The sequence below is a fragment of the Budorcas taxicolor genome, chromosome X, assembly GCF_023091745.1.
Source record: "Budorcas taxicolor isolate Tak-1 chromosome X, Takin1.1, whole genome shotgun sequence".
NCBI classification, from domain to species: Eukaryota; Metazoa; Chordata; class Mammalia; order Artiodactyla; family Bovidae; genus Budorcas; species Budorcas taxicolor.
The window spans coordinates 63649072-63671441 of NC_068935.1; the positions used below are offsets into that span (position 1 = coordinate 63649072).

Here is a 22370-nt window from a genome sequence, read left to right on the forward strand (position 1 = left end):
CCCCAAGGGCTCCCAGGGCCGATAACAGGGGCTGAGATCTGTGGGGTTCCATCAGTCTTACCTTGGGGTCCCTAGAGTCTTCGCTTGGGGTCCCTTCAGTCATCCCTCAGGGACCTCAACTTGTCTCTGTGCAAGGGCTTTCGATTCTCTCCTCTCCCCACTCGTGCCCCATCCGTTATGTCAGGTCCCCAGTCTCTCTGACACCTGGATGTCAGGAAATGCAGCATGGTTCATCTGTCCTATGTCCTCCCAGACCCCACTCTGCTCTGGGGTCCAGCGTCCTCTCAGTCTTCCCTTAGTGTCTTCACCTTGACCCTCAAAAGAACTAAGATCTCCCCCTCTTCCCATCTGAGGCCCTGCCCCTTCTAACAGTTGCCTAATGTCTCTGAGATGCAGATGCGGAAGTCAGAACAGGCTGCCAAGTGCCTCATCCCACCACCAGGGTGGCCCAGGGCTGACAGCAGGGGCAGGGATCAGTGGGGTTACCTTTTATCATCCCTCAGGGACCTCATCTTGAGCCCTGGCAGATCCAGGGATGCCCCTAGTGTTGACCCGAGGCGGGACCCTCACATCAAGGCTCAGGGAACACAGAGGGTGGCTGAGCACATGCTGCATTTCCTGACATCCAGGTCTCAGAGAAACTGGGGACCTGGGAAAGGGGGCGTGGCCTCGGGTGAGCAGAGGGAAGAAGCCCAGCTCCTCCAGAGTTTCAAGTTGAGGACCCTGAGGGAGGACCGAGCGGACTCTGGACCCCAATCAGAGGAGACCTCGGAGAAGCCTGTAGCTGCTGCTGGTCCTTGGCGGCCCTGGGGTAGGATGAGCCCAACGTGCGTGGTTTCACTTCCTCATATCCGGATCTCAGACTGGAGACCTGGTAGGGGGGCTGACTTCCTGACCTCGGTCGGTCGGGATCTCAGACTGGGGACCTTGCATATGGGGCGGGGCCTTAGGTGGTCCGATTCCCAGGTCCGGTGGGGTGTCAGGTTGAGGACCCTGAGGAGGAACTAGAGGACCCTGAACCCCAATCAGAGGGTACCTCAGAGAAGCTCATCTCTGCCGTCAGTCCAGGGCAACTGTGGGGGTCGGAGGAGCGCAGCAGGCATGGTCTGACTTCCTGACATCCGGGTCTTGGAGAGACTGGGGGTGGTATAAGGGGCGGGGCTTCAGCTGGGGAGAGGCGAGAATCCCAGGTCCCGGCCGGAGGCAGGTGAGGTGCCTGAAGGAGGACTGAGGGGACCCTGCATGAGGAGCGAGGGAACCCCACAGATCCCCGCCCCTGTAGTCGGCCCTGGGAGCACATTCTGTCTGTCTGCCTTTCTTACATGCTGGTCTGAGAGAGACCGGGGATCTTGTGAAAGCGGCGGGGTCTCAAAATGGCGGACGGGACAATCTCCGGTCCTGCCTGAGGGCCAGGCTGCATGCGAGGATGGACTGAAGCGGAAAGACCCAACAGGGAGGCAGGGATCCTAGCCCTTGTGGGGACTCTGGGAGGCCCTAGAGTGGGGTGAGCAGTTTCTTGACTTCTGGCTTAGGGACCCCGGGAGGTGAGGTTTATTTGGGCGGAGGGCAGAGGCTTCAGGTCGGCAGAGGCTGAACTCCCCAAACCCGAGGGAGGACTAAGCAGACCCCCGCCCTTGTGGTCAGTGCTGGGAGGCCAGGCAGGACGTGAGGAGGAGCTGAGGACCGAGCATGTCCCCAGCCTAGAACCCACAGGAAGCCCTGGGCAGGTTCGGCAGCATGTGGAGCCCCTCAGCGCTTTCTGTTGAGGCTGGGATCTTGTTCTGAATTTCCATGCAGGCCCCCAGAGGGGAGGGACCAGGTGGTGCCAGGGGCAAGGTGAGCACTACAAGGAAGCCCTGAGGGGACCTCCCACCCACACAACTGGGGGGACCTCACAGAGTCCACCCCGCGTACTGTCACAGAAGGCTCAGGGCTGTGCCACAGGATACCCCCGAGCTGCCCCCTTCCCTTTTTCTCACAGGAGCTGCAGGAACCAGGAGGGGAAGGCAGAGGACTGAGGCGCGTGCCCTGAGGTCAGAGGGCAGAGAAGGTGCAGGCAGTACCAGGAGTCAAGGTGAGGAGGGTACCCTGAGTGTGCACCGGGGGCTCCCCACCCCAGAACAGAAGGGACCACCCAAGGGCCTAATCCCCCACCTTGTCAGCCTCGGAAGTCTTGGACTGTGCTGACTGTACCCTGCGGAGCCACCTCACTTCCTCCTTTCAGTAGCCAGGGGACTGGCTGCCCCGGAGGCTTGCCCCTGTGAGGTCTGAGAGCACCCCTCAAGCGGAGACCTGTAAGTTGCCTGTGTCAGTCCGCCCAGGGTGTGGTGCTCAGCTGAGGCCATTCACAGCCCCTCTCTCCCCCAGCCTGGCCCGTGGTCCCCATCTGTCACCCTGGCTGACTCCTGTCTGTGGTTTGATCCCAGGCATCACGCTCGTGGTCGAGATGAGTGAGCTGAGCAAGCCCGAGGAAGATTTTCAGGACCCTGGCGAGGCCCAGGGCCCGGTGAATGCGCAGCTCTTGGGGGCTGAGGCAGGGGTGGCTGCATCTGCCTCGGCCTCCTCCCCCACAGTGTCCTCCTTAGGCACTGGGGAGTCCTTGCCCCAGGAAGCGCTGAATGAGATGATAGCTAGCCTAATGAAGTTCCTGCTCCTCAAGTATCGAGCCAAGGAGCCGACCTCCCAGGCGGAAATGCTGAATAAGGTCCTCAGGGATAACCAGGAGTACTTCCCGGTGGTCTTCAGCCAAGCCTCGCAGTGCCTGCAGCTGGTCTTTGGCGTGGAGGTGAAGGAGGTGGACCCCAGGGAGCACATCTACATCATGGTCTCCATCCTGGGCCTCAGCTGCAACGCAATGCTGAGCAGTGGGCAGAGCATCCCCAAGGCCGGCCTCCTGGTGCTGGTCCTCAACCTGATCATGCGGAATGGAGACCGTGCCCCTGAGCAGAAGGTCTGGGGAGCACTCAGCAGATTGGGTGTGTATGCTGGGAGTGTGCACTGCATCTTTGGGGAGCCCAGGACGCTTCTGACCCACGTGTGGGTGCAGGAGGGGTACCTGGAGTACCGGCAGGTGCCTTACAGCCACCCTGCTCGCTATGAGTTCCTGTGGGGTCCCCGGGCTTATGCGGAGACCAGCAAGTGGGAAATCATGGCATTTCTGCTCAGGGTCAAACAAAGGGCTTTGAGGGCCTTCCCACTGCAGTCTGCAGAGGCTGCAAGGGAGGACGATGAGGCGGACTGAGCCAGAGCAGCATCCAGGTGAGCCTTCGCTCTGAGATTGAAGAGGGAGCGGTCAGCCTTCTCAGAAGTGAGGGCCTGGGGCAGTTTGGGGAACCAGTGTATAGCTTCATTGCATTTGTTTTCTGTGTGATGACATGGAGATTCACCAGTTCTCCTTAGATAATTTTCAGACTTTGATTGTTTTCATAGAATGGTAAATAAACTTCAGTGTCTCAGCTTCGTGAATGATGCTGATCACAGTGCATTTGCGCTTACCCAGATTGTGAGCAAGAGTTTTGCTGTTTTGTAAAAGAGATTGGAGACTCTTCCATTGTGTTTTGTGGTCCTGAACAGGATGCAATGGAATTGGAATTAGAACTGTTTTGGAAAAGTGAGCTTACTTGGCAGTAATATTGATGATGGAAGAGATGATAAAAGTAATTGTAGTGAATTCATGGTTCTGTCCTTCTTGTGTGTCATTTTCAAAAACTAAATAATGTCTTGTTCATTTGGATTTGCCTGGGTTATTTAAGGAATCAGTGGATAATGAATTGAGCCCCCTGCTCACTGGCTCGTGTATTCCAAAGACCTTTATGGAGCCGCTGCTCCATGAAAGGCTGGGTTAGCAGTGGGGACACTGGGAGGAGCCGGACACCCCCCACACCTTGAGCGATGATCTAGGAGCCGTAGTCACACGAAGAAGGTGGAGATAAGTCCCCTAGTCACACTAAACCAGGCAACACAGGGCGGGGCGCTCGGGCTCCTAGAGGAACGCTGCAATGTCAATGTCTGAGCCAGGGTGTTCTGGGGCTTTGGGAAGCTGGGTTCCTTCTGTGGGAGGTGATTGTGATGAGGCTGCGTGGTGGCATCCTTCAGACTTGCAGACAGTGTGTCTTGGGGGTGACGGGAAAGTCTGAAACAGATCATTGCTGTGAGGTATCCTTTTGCATCTTGGATAAAACACAGAGAGATCTCTTTCTCGGGCAGGAAGGAAGGGGTCCTGCCTGTTGTTGCATTGCTGTTGACCACAGGGGCAAAGGAGGTGTTTTCTACCACTGCCCCACCATCTGCTCAGAATCCTGGAGAAGAGCAAATGTTGCTTTGAAGTATGGCCCAGTATTCCCTGGGCTGGCCCTCTACTCTCTGTCCTGGGAAAGCAGATTACCAAGTATATTGAAATGACCATTTATTTGGTCATCTGGACTTTATTTTGGCCACTTGAGCCCATGCTCTAGATATCAGAGGGATGGAATGAGTGAAGAGAAGCTGCTAAGTGGAGAAATCCTGCTAGGTGACTGGATCCTGGGAACTTTGATTCCCAGCTGGGAAAGACACTGCTCCACACCCCTCAAACACACACATACACCCCGGTTGAATAACATAACCTCTAAGAGGAAAACGCACAGAGCAGCGATTTTGACTGCTTTTTTTTTATTTATCTGAGACCCAGAGTCTGAGATCCAAATGACAAAAGAAAGAAGTACTAGCCAGAAGAGATGCAACATCCATACATCTGTGTCTCTTTTGCTGTTATATTAAAAAAAAAAAAAAAGATGCAACATCCACCAGCGTCCCTGGCTTCAGGCAGGTTCAGAAGTGTGGAGGCAGCAGAGACTCAACAGGTTAAGGCTGTGCCTGGCATCAAATGACAGGAGCGAGTTCCGGGCCTCAGGAGGTGGTGAGGTCACTGCTGTCCGGTGTGCGGGCGGGTGCAGGGGGCTGAAGGGGCAGCTCTCCCTGCTGAGTGCCAGAGAACAACAGGAACAGAAGATGTGATTCTGGCTACATACATGGCACCTGCCACATAGTCAGTGGACACTTGGAAATGGTTGAGAATTTCAAGACCCATGTGACCTGCTCAGACTGTCTTCCCCAAAACAGGAGATTTTGTCATTATAAGTTCTAACTGCTGCTCTTTGTTGAGCATCTGGTAGGCAGTGTGGGATTGGAGAGATGTCAGGTGTTCAGTCAGAGAAGGCAATGGCACCCCACTCCAGTACTCTTGCCTGGAAGTCCGTGGGGTCTCTAGGAGTCGGACATGACTGAGCGACTTCACTTTCACTTTTCACTTTTCACTTTCATGCGCTGGAGAAGGAAATGGCAACCCACTCCAGTGTTCTTGCCTGGAGGATCCCAAGGATGGAGGAGCCTGGTGGGCTGCCGTCTGTGGGGTCGCACAGAGTCGGACAGGACTGAAGCGACTTAGCAGCAGCAGCAGCAGCAGGTGTTCAGTTACTTCTTGTCTTCCTCTCTCCCTGCACACATGGGGACACGGCCCTGCCAGGCCTCTTCACTTTGGAAGGGTCATGTGATGACCCGTGACCAGTGAATTTGGAAAAGAAGCATTTTTTGTCACGACCATTTGTTTTGAAGGGACACAGGTGCCTGGGAGTTAATCATCAAGTCAGGACAACACACAGACATAGACACCTCTGAGTGAGGCTTCTCTCCTAGGGACTAAAGTCCTGCACTTCTGACCCTTGAGAGAGGCTGGCCCACAGGGAGCTGGCTGCAGGAAGTCCACCCACCCCCACCCACAGCCTGCCACCACCCCCGGTGAGAGGCACTGTCAGCCCCTTCGGGGCTCTGCTCAGTCTCCATCAGGAGGACAGCAGCCAGCTGCCAAAGGTCCCTGTTGGGGTTGGGAGCGTACTCCCCATGGGCCCCAGTCATGAGGCCTCCCACCCCTGCTGCCCACAGTGCCCCCTCTCCCTCAGAACCTGGCCTTGGGTTTTGTCCTGCCTGGCCCCCCTCTCCGGCCCCCCACTGAGAACAGCTTAGGCCCTGGTCCTGATGACCTCACGTGTGTATCTTTATCTGGAAGTCCCAGAGCAGCATCCCCTTCCATGGTGCTTCAGCTCGAGCCCGCAGGACTTGACGCAGCCCCTGGGCGAGTCTCCTTGTGGTGGGTCAGTGGTAATCATTGCCGTGGATGTGCGGGGCACATCTATATAATCCTGAGGTGTATCAGACCATTCCCTGTGGAATCCCACGTGTTGGAGTAAACGCAGGGTCTTTGAATGTGACTGTTAGGTCATGGCTTTTGAGCCTGAATAAGAGAGGCAGAGGGGTGTCTGGTCAGCCACCCGCAGAGCCAGCTAGGAGCCAGTCGGGCTGTTTGAGCAGAGGACAGGCTCTAGCAGATGGCAGGGATCATACTGAGGACGCTCTCCTAGGTGCCAGAGGCCACAGACTCCGGTGGGGATTCGGAAAGGAACCAGGGAGGAGAGGAATCTGGCACCCAGGGGTGCAGGCTGCACAGAGGGTCGGCTGCCCCAGAGAGGTGGAAGCAGCAAGCCCCTGGAGATCCCATCTGACTTTTCCGGGACTGGCCAGGAGAGGGAGGGGGGAGCAGATGCTGCTGCAGGTGAGCTGCCACCCCGGCCTCCATGTGAGGACATCCGTGCTCTGGGGCCAAGGCCAGGACCACAGCCCCGGGTTTCACTCCAGGATGGATACGTGACAGCTCTCATAACAGGTACTCCTCATGCCCCTTATTGGATATGACTGTTAGGTGTGGTTGGGTTCTTGCTCTGGGTACATAAGAACCTCAGGCCTTTGGCTGCTAGGAGGCCCAGACTGCCCCCTGCCCCCACCGACTTATCTGGAGGTCATTTCCAGGATCCAGCATCTTCTGCAGCAGCCTCTGTGCGGAAACACACCACCCTGTTCCCAAGCTGATCTTGCCCAGGGCATCAACGATTGGACAGGCGCCTCCCCTGGCTTAAGGAGTCTCAGTGAATGTTCTGCTCTTCTGAGAAGGCCCTGTGTTTCCTCATGGCTTCCCTGGAGGCTCAGTGTTAAAGAATCCGCCTGCAATGTGGGAGACGCGAGTTTGGTCCCTGGGTGGGAAGGTACTCTGGAGGAGGAAATGGCAGTGCACTCAAGTATTCTTGCCTGGGAAATCCCACGGACAGAGGAGCCCGGGGGACTACAGTCTATGGGGTCGCAAAGAGTCGGATATGACGGAGCGACTGAGCACGCTCACATGTATGCACAGCTGAAGGTTTGCTCTGGACTCTTTTATCTTTGGCAAGACACTGACCCCTGCTGGAACTTGCCAGACTTCTGTGGCAAATAACACTGGCAGACGTCTGAAAGTGGATTTGGGGCAATACAGGGTTCCAGGTCTACCCCTGGCCTCAGGTGGTGGCTCTTGCCATATCCAGGCAAAACATCTATGAGACTGGATCAGGGCAGTGTTTGTGGGACTTGAGAAAAAAGTGGATCCAGAGATGTTTCTGTGGTGGAAGAGGCCCAGTTAGTATATTATATGGGGATGGAGGTTAAGGGAGAAGAACAGCTGAAGATAATTTAGGAAGGGTTGTTTCACACTTACAGGTTCTGTGTGCTTGCGTTTGGTTTCCTTTCTATTCCCTTTTTAAACATACTCAGCATCTTTTCCCCAAAGATTCCTTGTCTTTTTTTTATTATTATTCTGAAACTGTCAATAGTCTTTAATTGGAGCTTTTCCGTTGTAACCCTTTAAGATTTGAGTAATATTTGTGAAAATTGTGGACTTCTCATATGCCCTCACCCAGTTTCCCCTATTACGAATATCTTACATTAATATGATACATTTATTACTGAGGAATTATTGAGGAAGTATTGATGAGGAAGTATTGATGCATTGTTTATTATCAACTAAAGCCCATACTTTACTCAGATTTCTATAGGTTTTACCCACTCCAGGATCTTGGCCAGGAAACCAGCCTAACATTTAGTTGTAATGTCTCCTTGGGTTCCCCTTCGCTTTAACATGTCTTTGTTTTGGATGATATTGACAGTTCTGAGGAGTACTCAGTAGATGTTTTGTACAGTGTCCCTGTCCCTTGATTGGGATTTGTCTGATACTGTACTCATGCCTCGTCTTGGATTACGAGTTTGCCGGAGGAATATTACTGATAAAAATCCCATTCTCATCATATCAAGTGTATATTCTATTAGCACAATTGATCACTGATGATGCTCTCATTGATCATCTGGCTGAGGTAGTGCTTGTCAGGTGTCTGTGTGATAAAGTGATTGTTTTATGCCCCATTTCCATCCTGTCCTCCTTGGAGGAAAGCCGTGATGGACGGTCCATGCTTCAGGGGTAGGGAGTTATGCTCCACTTTCTAGAAGTGGGAGTGTCTGCATAAACTGGAATTTTTCTCTCTGGGAGATTTGCCTATCTTTGTTTGTGTAATTAAGAAATCATTAATTTTTCTCAGTATGGACTCATGGTATTTATACTACACTTTGGGTTAAACTCCAATACAGATTTATATATTTTCATTTTCAAATTGTTCTCAGATTGGCCATTGGGAGCTCTTCCTGTCAGTTCCCTTTGTGAATAACTTTGTCATACCCCTGGAAATGTTGCTTCGTTTTTTAAACATTTTTTGAGCACTTTTTTTTTTTCACACCCTACAAAGATGCTCCAGGCTCATTTTTCATATTTCCTAATCCAATTCTAGAATCATCCATTTTTCCATGGAGCCTTTATTCCTTTTATTATCGAATGGTGTTGACAAACCTAGATCTGTACACTAATTGTGCTCATTGGTACTGAAGAGTCATTGGTTCTGGGGACCTCTTTTTTGACAGAGCAAAGAATTATATGTGTACTTCCTATCCTGTGTTTATTTATATATCTAGAAATATTTTAGATGGTAATGATTTCATGGATATGATACCAAAAACAGAGGCAAAAAAAAAAGAAAACACAGATAAATTGGACATCATCAAATTAAAAAGAGAAAATGTCTGTGCATCAAAGAACACAATCAAAGAAGCTACCATATGATACAGCAACTCCACTTCTGAGTGTATTTTCAAAAGAAAATGAAAATAGGATATCAGAAAGATATTTTCACTCCTACATTTATTGCATCATTGTTCACAATATCCAAAATGTGGATAAGTGTCCGTCAGTGGATGAATGGATAAAGATGTGACACATTCCATATACAGCCATGTGAGAGAAGGAAATCATGCCGTTTGCAACAACTTGGAAGGCGCTTGAGGGCGTTATGCTAAGTAAAATAAGTGAGACAGAAAAAGATAAATAGCGGTTGTTGTCACTTACATGTGGAATCCTATAAGGACAAACCAGGATTTCCCTGGCAGTCCAGTGGCTAAGACTCTGTGCTTCCAATGCAAGGAGCATGGATTTGATCCCTGGTTGGGGAACTAAGATCCCACATGCTGAGCAGCAAGGCCAAACATTAAAAAATAAATAAATAAAAATAAATTTAAGAAGTAAAAAGGACAAACAGAGAAATGGAGACAAGAGTGGTGTTTACCAAGAATTAGGGGATGGGGAAATAGGCAGAGATTGTTCACAGGGTACTAGCCCCCACTTAGAGTACTAACAAGTTTTGAAATCCAGTGTACAGCAGGATGCTTATAGCTCACAATTCTGTATCAAATACTTGACTGTTGCTAGGAGAGTAGAACTTCTACGTTCTCACCACAAGAAAAAAAAAAATGTGACAGGATGGAGGTGGTAACTAATACTATGCAAGTAATCATTTCACCATTTATAAATGTATCATATCAACATGTCAAGATTTTTGCTTGAACTCCATCCCTTCTTGCTAGCAAGGCTTCTCTTCTAGTGGAGTAAACCTAACTGCAGTGGTGGTGTCATTCACCCATGTGACGCTTCCAGATTTGAGCAAGAAACAGTTCTCAGTGTGAGCAAAATTTTAAACATCCCTTAGGAGATGCTGTCAATTCTGGCTCCAGTGCAGCATCCCATATAACACTCTGGAAACCAGTCTGCAGATCAGAATCCTTTTCTGCTTGTTTTTTTTTTTTTTAATATATAAATTTATTTATTTTAATTGGAGACGAATTACTTTACAATATTGTATTGGTTTTGCTATACATCAACATGAATCCGCCACAGGTATACACGTGTTCCCCATCCTGAACGCCCCTCCCACCTCCCTCCCCATACCATCCCTCTTGGGTCATCCCAGTTTCTGCTTGTTTTAGTGTTTTAAAGTTGGCATCTGTACATTGTCAGACTTTTTAAATTTCAAATTCTCTTACCTCCCCTGACTGAACATCAGTAATACCTAATGGGACTGGAGGACACATGCAGGTTAAGAGTTGCTTTCCTGGTTCAAAGATTTGTTACTCAGGAAGTGTCACCTCTCTCCCCACATGCAAACAGAGAACAATGTGAGTCCATTTCCCAGCTTTGACAATTACCGCCACACAGTCAAGAGTAGTAAACACCACGTGACAGAGGAATATGTAACAGAGCAGAAGACATAGGTTAAGACTGTCTAACAGTATCTCCATAGTGTTCTGCTCTCCTAAAGTCCTATTCTAAATTTTGCACCTGGTCTATGGCCCTCAAGTGTCTTGTATATTTTCATCACTTGAACTGTCTTTGAAGTGAACTTGAAACACATTTGATTAATCCTTCACAAAGTGATAAATTACTCTTGGATCCAGTTATCTGAATGAAGAGCTTCAGAGAGAGACCCACCTGCCCTGCATTAGAGCCAAGGCCTCCCTGCCCAGGGGTCAGGAGCCAGAAGCTTTCCCAAAGAGATGAGCATATATGTTGCAATATCTGTAGAGAGAATAAACAGAGATCTTCATTCTTAAGGTAGAGGATCCTCAATTCTAGGGCACTTTGCTCTGACCATGGGCTTCCCAGGCCATTTCGCCAGCTCTAGGGTTGAACCCAAAGTCCAGGTTTACAGAGGTCAGGACAAGGGCCACTCTACCCCTACTCCATCTGTATCTGGGTCTTACCCAGTCTCCCTCCACAAAACCCTTTTTGCCAACCCCTGCCAGCTCGGAGGGGCTGCACGGAGAGCTGGCTCTCCAGGGTAAGATCTTGAGGACACCCTTTTCCCCCTCTGGGAACTGGAGAAATGATCTCTAACGTGGTAACTCCATGTCTCCCAATGACTTTTAGCAGTTGCTCCTGTGGTGAGTAAACGCCAGTGTCTGCAGAAGCTGTGCTGAACTGAGAGTGGCTGTAATTTATTTCCTAGAACTCCACTGCTTTCTTGTAGGAGTCCATGGAATTGTCCTTTAAGGTGAGCAAAGTACCATGATATTCAAATAGCTGTGAACTTAACTCAGTGGACAGCCAGAGTGTCCTGCAGTGTGTGGAGCTCAAGAGTAAAGTCCAGAGGGATAAAGAGGGACTCGTGGTTGCCACAACCTAGTTTGATGTTTTAAATTATGTTGGCCACTCAGCATGCAGGATCCTAGTTCCCCAACCAGGGATCAAACCCACGCCCCCTGCAGTGGAAGCAGAGCGTCCTAACCACTGGACCATGAGGGAAGTCCCTACAATATTCTTAACCAGGATGCCTCAAAATTGTCAATGTCATGAGAGAAAAAACAACAAAAAAAAGAGGAAAGTCTGAGAAACTGTCCCTGCAACGAGAAATTTAAGGAAATATGACAGCTACATAGACTGTGGTATGCCGGATGTAAAATGACCCTCTAAGAAAAAAGAACATGAGTTAAAGACTAACGATAAAAATATAATATAAGCTAATTACTGTTATACTATTCAGTTCAGTTCATTCGCCCAGTCATGTCCAACTCTTTGCGACCCCATGGACTGCAGTATGCCAAGCCTCCGTGTCCATCACCAACTCTTGGAGTTTACCCAAACTCATTTCCATTGAGTCGGTGATGACATCTAACCATCTCATCCTCTGTCGTCCCCTTCTCCTCTTGCCTCAACCTTTCCCAACATCAGGGTCTTTTCAAATGTGTCGGCTCTTCGCGTCAGGTGGCCAAAATATTGGAGTTTCGGCTTCAATATCAGTCCTTCCAATGAACACTCAGATATTAAATAAATTAAACCTTAATATTAAGTAAATTGATCAATTAAGTAACTAATCATAAACATTAAATATGAATACATTAAAGACAAAATAATTATGAATATAGTACAAAAATAAAAATCTGTCTATCTCAGAGAAAGTATGGCCTACAAGGACAAAAATATTTACAATTTAGCCATTTACCGGGAAAATTTGCTGATCCCTGGTGTAAAGCAAAGTAGCATGAACATACTGAGGGATTTATAACATGGATAGAAGCAAAAACCCTGGGTCTAGATTTGTAACCCTGTGGTGGAAGACTCAATAACAGCATGGTAGACACCTAACATTTTGAGGGAGGGCGTTTTTTCTCTCTGTAAAGACAAAAAAATTGTGAGAAGTACTGTTGTGCTATTTTTGTATTACCTCACCGCTTGGTGATCTAGGTGAATCCATTCAAGGGAAGTACACGACAGAGGGAGGAAACTAAATAAACCCCCACTCAGAGTGAGAGGACCAGAAGGAGAGCCTCCTGGTAGCCAAAGAGTGAGGGCAGAGAGTGGAGAAGAGCAAATATAAGCAAGGGATTCCAGCATGTTGTAGGAACTCCTGAGTTTGACCTGAGCTGTGCATGTAGGAATTTCACCATAGGCAGAATACCCAAAGCATGGAGAACTGAACCATTGCCCAAGGGGCAGGCTGGGCCCTGCATGATTCACAAACACTATGGATCTAAGCATCACTGCATCAACCACAGCAAAATGCACATTTATTTCGAGTACATGGGAAACATCCACCAAGATAGAATCCTATATCCTCAAAAGACATTGAAAAAATGTAAATGATGCAGAGTATGTTCTCTGACAAGAAAGGAATGAAATAGAGATCAAGCAATATGGAAGGAGAAGAAAACCTCAAAACACTTGGAAATTAAACAACCATCCATAGGTCAAAGAGAGTCTCACGGAAGCAGAAACTGCAATAGAATGAATTAAAAGGAAAGTGCAATGTATTACAATTCATGGCATGCAGCTAAATCAGTGTTAAGAGGGAAAATTATAGCATTTAATGTTTAGGTTAAGAAAGAAGACGGACCTCAAGCAATAATCTGTGCTCCCACCTTAACTTAGAAAAAGAAGAGAAAACTTTACCCAAAGCAATCTGAAAACAAACTAGAAACATAGGAGGGAAAAACAAATCAAAAATAAAGAAAAAAAAATCCTGGGAAAAAAACCGGTTCATTGGAAAGTTCAACAAAATTGATAAAACTCTAGCCAGATAAACAAGATCGAAAAAGAGAGGACAAATGACTAATATCAGAAATGAAATGCTGACTATAACTACAATTCTACAAGCCCTACACTGAAGACGTTGGGAAGATAAAAAGGAAACACTAAGAACAAATCTATGTATGGTAGATAAATTCAAGAACTTGAATGGAATTGTACAATTCCTCAAAAACCAGAAACTACCCAACTCACTCCTGATGTGTACTACAACTATTCGAGAATGGATATCTCATTTTAAATTTTTCTAAAAAGAAAATGTGTAGAACCTCAGAAACTTCAAAAACTCAAGCAGAAATTGTAAGAACCAACTTTATCAGAACTCTGAAGAATAGTCAAAACTTTGGAGCAACTAAGCTATCAAGATTGTGAGCTCCTCTGGGTAAGGGTTACTGGTCATGCTCTGTGGTCTTGGTGTCCACCATGGTCCTTGGCACTCAGTGGGAGATCAGAAAGTGTTTGCTAGATAATGTCTTACTCATGGCTCCTGCAATCTGGTTAGATCAACTTTATTTGGCCCCCAATACATGCAACCGGAGAAGGCAATGACAGCCCACTCCAGTACTCTTCCCTGGAAAATCCCAGGGCCGGAGGAGCCTGGTAGGCTGCAGTCCATGGGGTCGCTAAGAATCCGACACGGCTGAGCGACTTCACTTTCACTTTTCATTTTCATGCACTGGAGAAGGAAATGGCAACCCACTCCAGTGTTCTTGCCTGGAGAATCCCAGGGGTGGGGGAGCCTGGTGGGCTGCCATCTATGGGGTCGCACAGAGTTGAACACGACTGAAGTGACTTAGCAGTAGCACATGCAACAGGTCAACACAACCATAAACACAAACAGGAGCAGTGATGCAAACACACCTCTGCAAACATCTGTAGGAGAGGCGCCTGACACTTACGTCACCAACAGAGACAGAACCATTTTAGGCCATAGGTAGCTTTAAAAAATCCCCAAATCTGATCACTGCCATGAAAGAACAAAATGATGGCAAGAAAGAGCTCCTCATAGAATGACAAGCTGAGCCCGTGTCCTCCAAGATCTGGGATAACCAAAGTGGCATTTAGGAGGCAATGACCAACTAGGCACAATAGGAAGGCAATTTAGGTTTGGAGGAGTAGAATATTCTGATGACTTCCAGAAGTATAAAACCCAGTCCTTCCCTAAAAGGAAAGGATGGATGCGCCTTTCCTCTGGCACATCCAAGATACAGACAACTTTGACTCTTCTAAGAAGATAAACATTCTGGCCCTTCCATGACAGTGTATGTGTTAAATGTCAGTACACAAGAAACAAGTACCCTCACAGTCCGAATTCCAGGCCTGGCCTTCCTGTCACTATTTCAGAAAAGTGAGTGTGTGAAACAAGTGTTTAGTAATTCTGTTTCACTTTTGCTTAAGTCAAAAGGACCTGAGACAGTGTTAGTTTAGCAAATCCACCCTTCTAGCAACAGAGAGGTCAAGACAGTGAGGTGATAGATACCTGAGCACAAAAATAGGCCTACAACCAGAATTCAGATGGAAATACAATGGTGCACATGACCATAGGATAGGGAGTCCATAATACACAATGAAGAATGAAGATGCTCAACTGGTGTTTTCAGCTCCTCATCAAGACTTCATGCTTTCCAGGGTTTTGGGCCATGATGTTGAGCAGTCACTGGATGGAATTTGACCTGAAAGAATAAAGAGAACACAGGTGAACTGAATGTGTGACTTATTGAAACACCTTAATCTCAAAATGAGCAAAGGATTGTTCTTAGACGGGAGCTTAAATGGGCCCTTCTTTTGAGATATTCATAAGTACATCGCAAAGTGAGAACATTTAAGCCTTCCTCATACCCGGTGAGGATAGTATAGAAGAAAACAGATCCAAATCCCACTCCCAAAAGGAACTGGGGCGGGGGGATGAGAGGAGCCCAGGTGTGATCATGTCACTCTGCTGCTTAATTATCTACCACCCATAAAAGAAAAGCTTCCCAGGTGGCACCAGGGGAAACGGACCTGCCTGCCAATGCTGGAGACATAAGAGATGCAGGTTCGATCCCTGGGTAGGGAAGATCTCCTGGAGAAGGAAATGGCAACCCACTCCAGTATTCTTGCCTGGAGGATCCCATGGACAGAGGAGCCTGGAAAAGTACAGTCCATAGGGTCGCAAAGAGTCTGACACGACTGAAGCAACTTAGTGTGTAACATAAGGTCCACACCCCTTCCTCTGATATTCAGGGTCCCCGTAAGTTGGACACAAACTGCCATATATTCTCTATTTACACCATGATCCCATTTATTGTTTTCCATGTTGGAAGACTTCTGTTTCACTGCAGGAAACAGGGCTGAATATTTTTTGTTGGGTTGTAATCTGCTCAATGAAGGACAGAAATGGTATGGACCTAACAGAAGCAGAAGATTAAGAAGAGGAGGCAAGAATACACAGAAGAACTGTACAAAAAAGAGCTTCATGACCCAGATAATCACGCTGGTGTGATCACTCACCTAGAGCCAGACATCCTGGAATGTGAAGTCAAGTGGGCCTTAGAAAGCATCACTACGAACAAAGCTAGTGGAGGTGATGGCATTCCAGTTGAGCTACTTCACATCCTGAAAGATGATGCTGTGAAAGTGCTGCACTCAATATGCCAGCAAATTTGGAAAACTCAGCAGTGGCCACAGGACTGGAAAAGGTCAGGTTTCATTCCAATCCCAAAGAAAGGCAATGCCAAAGATGTGCACAATTGCACTCATCTCACATGCTAGGAAAGTAATGCTCAAAGTTCTCCAAGCCAGGCTTCAGCAATACGTGAACCGTGAACTTCCAGATGTTCAAGCTGGTTTTAGGAAAGGCAGAGGAACCAGAGATGAAATTTCCAACATCTGCTGGATCATGGAAAAAGCAAGAGAGTTCCAGAAAAACATCTGTTGCTGCTTTATTGACTATGCCAAAGCTTTTGACTGTGTGGATCACAATAAACTGTGGAAAATTCTTAAAGAGATGGGAATACCAGACCACCTGACTGGCCTCTTGAGAAACCTATATGCAAGTCAGGAAGCAACAGTCAGAACTGGACATGGAACAACAGACTGTTTCCAAATAGGAAAAGGAGTACGTCGAGGCAGCATATTGTCACCCTGCTTATTTAACTTATATGCAGAGTACATCATGAGAAACGCTGGGCTGGAAGAAGCACAAGCTGGAATCAAGATTGCCGGGAGAAATATCAATAACCTCAGATAGGCAGGTGACACCACCCTTATGGCAGAAAGCGAAGAGGACCTAAAAGGCCTCTTGATGAAAGTGAAAGAGGAGAGTGAAAAAGTTGGCTTAAAGCTCAACAGTCAGAAAACGAAGATCATGGCATCTGGTCCCATCACTCCATAGGAAATCGATGGGGAAACAGTGGCAACAGTGTCAGACTTTATCTTTTGGGGCTCCCACATCACTGCAGATGGTGATTGCAGCCATGAAATGAAAAGACACTTACTCCTTGGAAGGAAAGTTATGACCAACCTAGACAGCATATTAAAAAGCAGAGACATTACTTTGTCAACAAAGGTCCGTCTAGTCAAGGCTATGGTTTTTCCAGTGGTCATGTATGCATATGAGAGTTGAACTTGGAAGAAAGCTGAGCACCAAAGAATTGATGCTTTTGAGTGTGGTGTTGGAGAAGACTCTTGAGAGTCCCTTGGACTGCAAGGAGATCCAACCAGTGCATCCTAAAGGAGATCAGTCCTGGGTGTTCATTGGAAGGACTGATGCTGAGGCTGAAACTCCAATACTTTGGCCACCTCATGCAGAGTTGACTCATTGGAAAAGACTCTGATGCTGGGAGGGATTTGGGGTAGGAGGAGAAGGGGACGACAGAGGATGAGATGGCTGGATGTCATCACCAACTCGATGGACATGAGTTTGGGTAAACTCCGGGAGTTGGTGTTGGACAGGGAGGCCTGGCGTGCTGCGATTCATGGGGTCACAAAGAGTCGGACACGACTGAGCGACTGAACTGAACTGAACTGAATGGGACTGGATGCCATAATCATCATTTTTTTGAATGTTGTGTTTTAAGCCAGCTTTTTCACTCCCATCTTTCACCTTCATCAAGAAGCTCTTTTATTCCTCTTTGCTTTCTACTATTAGGGTGGTGTCATCTACATATCTGAGGTTATTGATATCTCTCCCGGCAATCTTGAATCCAGCTTAAACTGGTACCCAAACAAATATATGTACATGCATGTTCCCAGGTTGTGCAAGTGGAAAGAGCCCACCTGCCAATACAGGAGGAGTAAGAGACATGGGTTTGGTCCCGGAGTTGAGAAGATTTCCTGGAGGAGAGTATGGCAACCCACTCCAGTACTCTTGCCTGGATTGTCCCATGGACAAAGGAGCCTGGCTGGTAGCCGTCTATGGAGTGACAAAGAGTGGGACACGAGTGAAGTGACTTAACACACACATGTTCATGCAGCACATCCAACTGCCTAAAGTGGAATAAGCTGAGATATCCCTGGTTGCTCAGTCAGTAAAGGATCCATCTGCAATGAGGGAGATCTGGGATCTTGCCTGAGATGAGAAGATGCCCTGGAGCAGGGAACGACTACTGACTCCAATATTCTGGCCTGCAGAATTCCATGGAATGTATATAGTCCATGGGATTGCAAACAGTCGGACACATTGAGAGAGAGAAACAATGGGAGACACACAAAAAGAGACACTGTGAGAGTCACACAGGGACACACACACACAGAGACACACACACACAGACACACACTGAAAGGGACACACACACACTGAGAGTTAGCCATGCAAACTGAGAGAGACAGACCAACACACACACACAAACATACTGAGAAAGACACACACATGAGAGAGAGACACACTGTGAAAGAGTCAACACACAACATACAGAGACAGAAACACACTGAGAAACACACACACTGAGAGAGAGAGAGACATCCACAGTGAGATGGAGAAATACACACTGAGAGACACACATGCTGAGAGAGACTTAAACACTTTGAGAGAGTCACAAACATTGAGAGACACAAGCAGAGACACATAGAGACACATAATGCAGAGACACACACAGAGAGTCATACACATACAGAGAGAGACACACATGCACACTGACACACACAAACTGAGAACCAGATACTCTCACACTGAGAGGCACACACAAAGAGACACAGACACACACACTCAGAGAAACAAGCAAACACACACTGAGAGAACGACACAAACACTGAGAGAGACATACACACTGAGAGAGTCACAAACACTGAGAGACACACACAGACACATACAGACACACAATTGAGAGATACACACATTGAGAGACATACCCTTAGAGAGAGAGAAAAACAAAAACACAGACACACACACACACTGAGAACAAGACAGACTTACACTGAGAGAGACACACACACTGAGAGAGACACACACAGAGAGAGAGAGACAAAAACACACTGAGAAATACACACAGAGACACACAGGGACATGCAAACTGAGAGGGACAAACACACTGAGAGACACACACACTGAGAGAAATACACATACAGAGAGACACACACACATGCTAAGAACCAGACACACTCACAATTAGAGAGACACACTGAGAGAGACACATACTGAGAAAGAGAGAAAAACACACTGAGAGACACACATACTGAGAGACACACACACAAATATACAGAGACAAGCAAAATGACAGGGGCACACACCCTGAGAGACACCCTCATCCAGGAAGAGACACACACTCATGAGAGCAAGACACACACACACACTGAGGGAGAGAAACTTAAACACAGAGAGCGAGACACACATTCACACACTGAGAGAGACACACACACACACTGAGAGGAGACACACACAACTTACAGGGAGAGACACACATTGAGAAACACACACAGACACTACCAAAGAGACCCACAGCACTGAGGCAGACACACAATGAGACAGAAACACACACATGGAGAGAGAGACACATTGGGAGACACACAAACAGAGACATTGTGAGAGTCACACAGAGACACACACACTGAAAGGGGCATACACACACTGAGAGTTAGCCATGCACACTGAGAGAAAGACAAACACACAAACACACACTGAAAAAGACACACAAGGGAGAGACACTCACTTTGAAAGTGTGAACACACAACATACAGAGACACACACACTGAGAGAGAGAGACATCCACACTGAGAAGGAGAAACACACTGTGCGAAACACACACACTGAGAGAAACATACACACTGAGACAGAGACACAAACATTGTGAGCCACACATAGTGACACATAGAGTAACACACACAGAGACACACACACAAACACACACAGAGACATACACATACAGAGAAAAACACACACACTGAGAGAGAGACATCCACAATGAGAAAGAGAAACACACACTGAGAGACGCACATACTGAGAGACACACACACACACACAGACCTAAATAATTAGAGTCACAAACACTGAGAGACACACACAGAGACACATAGAGACAGACAATAGACAGACAAACACCCTGAGAGTCATGCCCATACAGAGAGAGACACACACACACACTGAAAGAGACATACACAGTGAGAGAGAGTAACACACACTGAGACACACCCAGAGGCACATAGAGACAAACACTGAGAGATACACAAACTGAGAGACATACCCTTAGAGAGAGAGAGACAAGAAAAACACGGACACACACACACACACTGAGCGAAACACACACACGGAGAGAGAGACAAAAACACACTGAGACACACACAGAGACACAAAGAGACATGCAATCTTAGAGGGACACACACACTGAGAGACATACACATACAGAGAGGCACACACACACAAGCTAACAACCTGAAACACTCACAATGAGAGAGACACACTGAGAGAGACACACTGAGAGAGAGAGAAAAACACACTGAGAGACACACATACTGAGAGACACACACAGAGACAGGCAAACTAACAGGGACACACACACTGAGAGACACCCTCATCCAGGAAGAGACACACACTCATGAGCGCAAGACACAAGACACACACAGAGGGAGAGAAACTTAACCACAGAGAGTGAGACACACATTCACACACTGAGAGAGAGACACACACAACTTAGAGGAAGAGACACACACATTGAGAAACACACAAAGACACTACCAAGGAGACCCACAACACTGAGGCAGACACACAATGAGACAGAAACACACACACACAGACACACTGGGAGACACACAGAGACATTGGGAGAGTCACACAGAGACACATCCACAGCGACGCACACACACACTGAAAGGGACACACACACTGAGAGTTAGACATGCACAATGAGAGACAGACAAACACACACACACTGAAAAAACCACACACAAGAGAGAGACGCTCACTGTGAAAGTGTGAACACACAACATACAGAGAAACACACACACTGAGAGACAAACACACTGAGAGAGAGAGACATCCACACTGAGAAGGAGAAACACACTGTGAGAGACAAACACACTGAGAGAAACATACACACTGAGAGAGACACACAGTCTGAGCCAGACTCAGTAACACATAGAGGCACACACACTGAGACACACACACAGACATAGAGACAAACAGATACAGAGAGAGACACATACACACACTGAGAGACAGAGACATCCACACTGAGAGCGAGAAACAAACACGGAGAGACACACACATTGAGAGAGACTTAAATAATTCGAGAGAATCACAAACACTGAGAGACACACACAGAATAACATAGAGACAGACAACGGACAGACACACACACTGAGAGTCATACACATACAGAGAGAGACACACGCACACTGACACACAGACACACACTGAGAATCAGACACACTCACACTGAGAGAGACACACAGAGACACACACTCAGAGAGAGAGGCACACACACTGAGAGAGAGACACACACAGAGAGAAACAAACACACTGAGAGACACACACACACTAGATGAGACTAGACACACACATTGTGTAAGATTGAACACAAAACATGCAGAAACACACACTCATTGAGAAAGACACACAGTGCAACAGAGAGACATCCACAATGAGAGAGACACACACATTGAGAGACACACACACTGAGAGACATACACATACATAGAGAGATCACACACACGCTGAGAGACACACACACACTGAAAGAGACGTACACACTGAGAGTCACAAACACTGAGAAACACACACAGACACATACCGACACACAACTGAGAGATACACACACTGAGAGACATTCCCTTACAGAGAAAGAAAAACAGAAACACGGATACACACACACACTGAGAACCAGACACACCCACACTGAGAGAGACACACATACTGAGAGACACACACAGAGACACACAGAGACATGCAAACTGAGAAGGACACACACACTGAGAGACACACACGCTAGATGAGACTAGACACACACATTGTGTAAGACTGAACACAAAACATGCAGAAACACACACTCATTGAGAAAGACACACAGTGCAACAGAGAGACATCCACAATGAGAGAGACACACACATTGAGAGAGACACACACTGAGAGACATACACATACATAGAGAGATCACACACACGCTGAGAGACACACACACACTGAAAGAGACACACACACTGAGAGAGAGTCACAAACACTGAGAAACACACACAGACACATACCGACACACAACTGAGAGATACACACACTGAGAGACATTCCCTTACAGAGAAAGAAAAACAGAAACACGGACACACACACACACTGAGAACCAGACACACCCACACTGAGAGAGACACACATACTGAGAGACACACACAGAGACACACAGAGACATGCAAACTGAGAAGGACACACACACTGAGAGACATACACATACAGAGAGAGGCAGACACACACATGCTAAGAACCAGACACACTCACAATGAGAGAGACACACTGAGAGAGACACACACTGTGGGAGAGAGAAAAACACACTGAGAGACACACATACTGAGAGAAACACACAGAAACACACAGACAGGCAAACAGGGACACACACACTGAGAGACACCCTCATCCAGGAAGAGACACACACTCCTGAGAGAAAGACACACACACACA

At 47.5% G+C, this 22370-nt stretch overlaps 1 protein-coding gene across 1 annotated transcript; it reads left to right on the forward strand.

The window, feature by feature from the left end:
* Positions 1-2446: 2446 nt before the first annotated feature.
* Positions 2447-3241, forward strand: LOC128069484 (melanoma-associated antigen 10-like). The gene has a single exon (XM_052662665.1). It carries the CDS (start codon positions 2447-2449, stop codon positions 3239-3241), a length of 795 nt encoding a protein of 264 aa, XP_052518625.1.
* Positions 3242-22370: the final 19129 nt, after the last annotated feature.